Genomic DNA, 7,154 nt, shown 5'->3' on the forward strand with positions numbered 1-7,154 from the left:
TAAATTGATTTCTTTAATTAACTAATATCAGATAAAATTAAAGTCCCACCACCCTGCTATAAGCCTGAAAGTCCTATTGCTCGATCACTCACTGTTACCGATGATTCTCCATCTGAAAGAAGAGCTACGCCGCCGCTGCCGGGAAGAGGAAGCGAGTGAGGCTGATGGAGAAGGCAATGGTTGCCGGGAAGAGGAAGCTATTGAGACTGATGGAGAACAGACAGAGGCATAGCCTACAATTGCTCCACGCAGATGATCGGGTCAATTTTGTATAGTGGTAGGGTTTTTAGAAATTAGGGATTTTAGAAATTAGAGTTCTTGATTATACAAAAATCCCTAATTTCTAAAAACCCTAATCTGGGATTAGCTTCTTCTTTGTATAAAGGTAGGGTTTTTTCTACGGCTCATCGGTCAATTTTGTATAAAGGTACGGTTTTTAGAAATTAGGGTTTTTAGAACCTTAATCTGGGATTAGCTCTATTTTTTCTTTTTCCTTTTTTCTTTTTCTTAGATTCAATGATTCCTTGTAATTTTTTTTTTGTTGTTTTTCAAAAAAAAAAAATGAAATAAATAAAAATTGAATTTGTTCATCCTTTTCTCTCCCTCTTCTCTCCATTATTTTCCGTATTATATTATTTTTTTATTTCCGTATTATTTTTCTGCTCGCGTGAGGATGTAAATTACAGACCATTCCGGTATGCGTGTATAATCTATGTGTGATGGTAATACGGGTCAATAGATTCTATTTTCCTTCAAAACTTTGAAATCCTGAAAGTTTCTCTATAAGTTGAATTCTACTATGTCAATTTTTTTTTTTTTTTTTCATGTCAGACCCCCAGATCTCAAATATTTAAAGCACCCTTTAGTTTAATGTCAATCAGAATAGCAGATATGATATGAATATTGGTGTTACTGTCTCAATACATTTTTCCTTTCAAAACTCTTTCATAACACATTATTTGTCTTTTATGGGAAATTTTGAGGAATCTGTATTTATTGACAACTTCATTAGAATAATACCTCTCAACATATTGAAGGACTCTTTTGTCTTCAGATGCAAGACCTTGGTTTGGACCCAAGCAGGCATGCATATGATTGCCTTGTTAGAGCAGTTGTTTCTCAAAGACATTTTAAGGATGGCATGGAAATAGTAAGTTCTGTTACAATCATTGTGTTCAAAGTCACTTATTTTTGGTAACTTTTATATTATTTTAGTTTTTTTTTCCTTATTCTATTATTCTTTGAGCGGGCTGCTACCAGAGGGAATTCATGGAAATTTCATCCACTTACTTTTGGGCTTAATTGATCATTAATTGCTTCATGGTATTGGAACTTGAAATTGATATCTAATGTGACACAATTGACCTCATGCCTGCTTAAGTGGTTATATACTTGTTTTGGTAAAATACAATTTTATTTTGACCTTATTATCACTTAATCTAATTTGCAGTTAAAGAAAATGAAACAGAATAATTTGAAGCCACTTGATTCAACTTTGGCAGCACTTTCAGTCAGTTGCAGCCGTGCACTAGAGCTTGATTTAGCTGAGGCTTTCTTGAATCAGATTGCAGGATATCCACATCTGTATCCTTATGGTGCTTTGCTTGCAGCATGTGATGAAATGGTGAGATGAAATACGAGACCAAAAACACCTGTGCTTGTCATTTTACTAGTCTCCAATATACTTTGGATATTTTTCTAGCATGGTTAATGGAATAGGTTCCTGCAAACAATAACTGCATTTTTGTTACTGTTACGTGACTGTTTGTTTGGCTTGAGTTTGTTGCAAGGGTATATAAATTACTTATTTCATCAATGGGCTGAATGTAGAATATCACAAGGATGAGCAACAGAGTATAGATTTATCTCCAGAAGATTCCTGTTTTCCTGCAAGTTACCATTTTCCTGTCGCTTTGCACTGCGCTCAATTCATAATCGGATACTATGTGGTTCACCTTCGGACACCATGTTATTCTTCTAATCTTTTCCAAAACAACTCGCAAATTAAACCACATTATGAATGCTCTGAGATTTTCTTTTGAAAAAAATGTGGATGTTTTTACATTGAGTTAGGAAGTTAATCTTGTTCTACTTCCACGAGATAATTGTAATCTTGTTAGCACTATTGTCTTACCTGTTAAGTTAGTATCTTACCTTTGGACCTATTGTCTTTCCTGTTTTGAGAGCTGAAGTTGTTGAGATCATTTCATTCTTATATCTGCCCATAATATACATTTGCAGATTCTGTCAAGAGATATTTATTGGTGAGCAGGGGCATTCAAATTTGCTGGGGCTACATGCATCAAACCAAGTCTATTTTGGTTGATGTTTCAGCTTCTGCCTAAGGCTTATGATAAGAAACTTGCTCATTTCCTGGTCCTGGGTTGATGTTTTTTTTTTTCATCTCTGGATGCACATCAATACCTGACTTCTAAGAATAATCAAGCGTCTGTTTGTAATTCTTTAGACAATCAAAATCACGGAGATGACGGAGGTCTACCATATCTGACGAGCGTTCAACTAAGCTAGAATCTTTGCCTCCAGCAACAATCTTTTGTTTTCGAATCTGATGAGTTTTCAACCAGGCTAAGATCTTTTTCTTCACCAAATTGTTATGACATTGGCAAACATGAGTATATGTATTTGAAATGCTAGTTGAACTTTTTAATATTTATTTTAATTAGAACTTTATTAGCTATTAAGATTTTATCTCTTTTCTGAATTTTATTGTGTACAAATTTATTTAATAATTAAAATGATTACACGTTTCTTTTGTATTTTCACTGCAAAAATAACCCTTATTTTTAGCCAAAAAGAGAACCTTTTAAGGGTTGCATATTTACTTATTTAGAAGAATAGGCAATGCTTTTAAGGGTTGCATATCAAACTGACATGCAACACTTTACTAGGTTGCAACTTCAAATAAATAGGCAATATTTTAACGTGTTATATATTCTAAACAATAGGCGACATTTTAACGTGTTGCATATTCAGAGGAAGAGACAACACTTTTTGCTAGTAGTTGAAGCATCACAGCTAAAAGAGCAGGGGTAAAGTGTTGTCTAAAATAGTTCAGAAGCATAGTCTATTTTAAAAAATAAGCAATCCTTCTAAAGAATTCTTTTTAGAAGCGTTGCTTTTGAAGCAAAAAATATTGCTTCGATCTAAGGCAACGACTGCATCGGCAAGGTCCCCTAAAAGTGTTGCCTCAAGTCTCAAAACGTTGCTATAGATCAAAGACAACTTTTTATAGGTAACACTTTTTAAATATTATCTCAATCATATTGTAGTGTATTGGCTATTATCTTTCAATATTTAAATTCTTGACATATATGCTAACAATGATTCGATCAAAATGACAGTATGCCTAAACTATTATACAAATGTAATTATAAAAAATAAGTCATTACTCTAGGATGCCATTGGACAGATCTTTTTTACTTGTGAGACCAACCAATTAATTCCTCAATACAATTATAAATTGTTTCAACATGCAATGTATTGTGCCTGAGTCATTCAATGCAAGGTAGGATGCTATACAGAAACAGGGATTTCGACTTATGTCTGTATGAGATTTAAATTTCTCCTACTGCATGCAATGTTTATTTAATGTTTGGTAGTGATAGTGTTTCACATTTTGGTATGTTCCCAATATAAAGTATTTCATCATTTTTCCAGATTTTTCACAAATGGAATGAGTTAAAGCATGACCTCAGAGCTTACTCTAAAGGATGTACCGGCAGAAGCTTTCATGGCAATGCTTGACTTCTGAAAACAAAAAGAAGAGATCCATTTTTTACAAGAATCGATTCTAAGAGTTATTCTTGTCTACATACATATGCAGGGATGAAGTTCTTTTGGATGAACGTCAAACAAGAGAGTTTAATGCTGCAACATCACCAAGGTGAGGAGGAGGAAAGAAAAAAATGCAGCAACAAACGAATAACGATAAAAAAAAAAAACGTCAAAGAAAAAAGAATGCTAAAAAGAAAGAGGAGAAGAAGGAAGAGAAACGCAAAAAAAAAATGATGATGACGACATCGTAAAGCGTGTATAATCACATTCTTTTAATAAGAGTGATTTTTGTTCGTGTTTAGTCTACTTGATTGAACTTGGATTACAATAATATTGTAGTAGATATGTAAATATTAGGTACCGTGAATAAGTTTGTTTTGCAATAATATATGGAGTCTAAAATGATCGAATCATCTAAAAAACCGGTTAATCAATAGCGGTTTTGTTATTAAGTGAGGTGACAAAATTATAATATTTTTATATTTTAAAGAAAAAAATTGTATTTTATGCTAAAGCTTAAAGGATAAGTAATAAGTACATTATTGTTATCTCTGTTGAAGGAGAATTATATTTTATTCTAATATATATACCATTTAGTTACATAGTTTAAATTATTAAACCTTTGAATCAACCATGATGATACTTAATCAATATATAAAGTGGAAATTATTTTAATCTCTCCAATTAATAATTTTAGCTTTGAATATGGAAACAAAAATTTCCTTTTATAGGACTTCAGTTAAATAAGACTTGGTTAATTGGATTCTTAATAAAATTATGCTACCTGCATATTAAAAATGGAAAAATATAGGGTTCATAAAAATACATAAAAAGAATTAAGAACACAGAAACAGAAGAAGTGAAGTCTACGAGGCTGTGCCGCGACTTTAGTCTTGGCGTCGAATTTTGTCACTCGCAATCGCCGGCGTCTCCGATGTCCGGTAACTTCCTGCCGCCGGTGCAGCTCACCGCAAGCGGCCGGCCGGTTCTCCAACGGAACGAAATCGAATGCTTCTATCTCTCTTCTGTGGACCTTATCTCCGAAGACGAACCCACCACCATCCCCTTCCCTAATCTCAAATCGGGCCTCCTTATCCTCACGAGCCACCGCCTCCTCTGGATTTCCGATTCTTCCTCCTCCGAAATTACCGGCGCCTTTGCCGTCCCCCTCGCCGCAATTTCCCACATTTTCTCCCACAAGAAGTCCATCAAGTCCATGTTTGCTTCGCCGAGGATCCGCTTCCAGCTGTCGCTGACGCCGGACGGTAGGGTTTCGGGCCACGGTTTGAGATCGGTGGTAGCAACGATTGTTTTGAGGGGCAAGGGGGACTGTGATGCCTTCCTCACCAAGTTTTGGGAGAATTGGCGCGCCAGGGCCTGGGAGGATGACGGGCCTGCTCCGGGCTCCAGTTCGGGCTCGGGTTTCAGTTCGAATTCAGGTTCGGCTCCGGCTTCGAGTGGTATTTATTCGAGCGATGGGACTGTGAGGATGGTGGGAGTGGCAGGGATACTGAGGAAGGAGCAGGAGATGTGGGAGAGTACTGATAAGAGCTTGCAGGATGCATTTCAAGATTTGAATGCTCTCATGGTAATGTGGTTCATGTTTACTCAGATATTTATTGGATTCTGTTGTGGTAGCTATTTAGGATATGGTGTTTCTTTCATATTGTTGATAAATTCAATTTTAGCTTATAGGATCAAGAGTGGAAGGATGACAAATTGGATGAATTGAATTCTGTTTTATCAAACTATATAGATGTTATGTAAGCCTTTGGGTAGTTGTGATCATGGGTTAGTTGGATTTTGATCAGGATTCAGAAATGTGTTGCTTTCTTGAATCCTTGTGTTTATCATGATTAGATTTATTTTGATGCAATGTCAGTTGAAAGGGTTTTATCTTACCGTTTAACGAAATGCTTCTGCTTGCAAGTCTTTCAAGGTAGTAGTTGTTGATGTGGTGATACAGGTATAGATGTCTTTGTGATGTGTTTTTACACTAACAACGACTAAGCCTTATCCCATGATAAAATGAAGCCATATGTTCTGTTACAAATTGTAGCCAGGTTTGAACCATTTATATTTAAATCTCCTCTTTTAATATGGTCTCTTCTACCTCTAGTTATAGAACTACCCTCCACCTGAACATATATTCATTCCACCAAAGTGCTATCATATTTGCTTGGCATAGGTAACAGGAAATATTGGATAATGTTTTTATTTTGTGGGGAAGGTATTCTAAACAATGTTTTTCCTATAACCTTTGCTGACCCTGCTGATTCCCTGCTGTTGGAAATGTGTTTCTTTGTTATTTGGATCTATTTAACAAAAAGAAAACATAACTGATTTGATTGCAGAGCAAGGCCAAAGAGATGGTAATGCTAGCAGAAAAAATGAGGCAAAAACTTTTGTCTGGCTCAACTTCTCAAACCAATGCATCTAATGATGAGGAGATGGGTACGAAGGAAGAGATGCAAGATTGGTTGTTGAGTGTTGGTATAATATCCCCCGTTACCAAAGAGTCTGCGGGTGCTATGTATCATCAACAGTTATCCCGTCAGGTTCGCTTATCGTTTCTTCTCATTTGCAAAATTATTTCCCAATCATCAAGATGCATTGAAAATTCTAAGACAGACTTTAAGATGGATCATTATGTTAACATTTAAAAGGTTGATTTGGTGTTGGGGGGAAAAATCAGCATTGTTAATAAGATTCCCAGTTATTATTTATGCTCCTACAAGTCACAGTTCAACATATTTATCATGGAGACTAGTTTTACTTTCCTTTTTCTTTTAAAGGAAAAAGACAAAATTATAGGATTGGAGTTTTTGGGATTTATGTTGTTTAGTAATATTTGAAAAATTCTTTATTTTCTGAATATAATGGTGGCATTTAAGTTTTGCTCGTATAGCAGGACTATTGAAATGATATCAAGGGTAATATTAGGAAGTAAAAATACTAGACAGCTAGGCATAACATGAGTGAAGGCAGCTAAAGGTTGGAATAACATCTATCAATCAGTCGACATAATACATTAATATCCTCTTGATGCATACAAAATAGAGTAATTTACACTAATTTCTTGTGATTAGGCAATATTACTCTCAACACCCTTTTGTTTGTAATATTATACACTAACTCCCCGTGAGATTTAGGTTTAGGAAGTAGACAGCTAGGCATAACATGAGTGAAGGCAGCTAAAGGTTGGAATAACATCTATCAATCAGTCGACATAATACATTAATATCATTAATATCCTTACAAAATAGAGTAATTTACACTAATTTCTTGTGATTAGGCAATATTACTCTCAACACCCTTTTGTTTGTAATATTATACACTAACTCCCCGTGAGATTTAGG

General features: G+C 35.1%; 2 protein-coding genes across 8 annotated transcripts in view; both read left to right on the forward strand.

The window, feature by feature from the left end:
* On the forward strand, window positions 23-2,777 carry LOC107605660 (pentatricopeptide repeat-containing protein At1g76280). Of its 7 annotated transcripts, none has more exons than XM_021105345.1 (4): window positions 24-427; window positions 1,055-1,150; window positions 1,451-1,624; window positions 1,831-2,228. In XM_021105345.1, exons 2-4 carry the CDS (start codon window positions 1,055-1,057, stop codon window positions 1,858-1,860), a joined length of 300 nt encoding a protein of 99 aa, XP_020961004.1. In that variant the 5' UTR covers window positions 24-427; the 3' UTR covers window positions 1,861-2,228. The 7 variants fall into 7 exon arrangements, 6 of the variants coding, with proteins under 6 accessions (XP_020961007.1, XP_020961004.1, XP_020961005.1 ...); XM_021105346.1 differs by having other exon boundaries at window positions 25-385; XM_021105347.1 differs by having other exon boundaries at window positions 26-256; window positions 1,059-1,150.
* LOC107605662 (vacuolar protein sorting-associated protein 36) overlaps window positions 4,610-7,154 on the forward strand; it is a 6,816-nt gene continuing 4,271 nt past the window's right edge. Inside the window, exons 1-2 of the mRNA XM_016307616.2 lie at window positions 4,610-5,383; window positions 6,150-6,353. Coding sequence (XP_016163102.1) covers window positions 4,730-5,383; window positions 6,150-6,353 — 858 coding nt within the window. The 5' untranslated portion in view covers window positions 4,610-4,729. The remainder of the gene's footprint in view (window positions 5,384-6,149; window positions 6,354-7,154) is intronic.

This window comes from Arachis ipaensis, chromosome B06, assembly GCF_000816755.2.
Source record: "Arachis ipaensis cultivar K30076 chromosome B06, Araip1.1, whole genome shotgun sequence".
NCBI classification, from domain to species: Eukaryota; Viridiplantae; Streptophyta; class Magnoliopsida; order Fabales; family Fabaceae; genus Arachis; species Arachis ipaensis.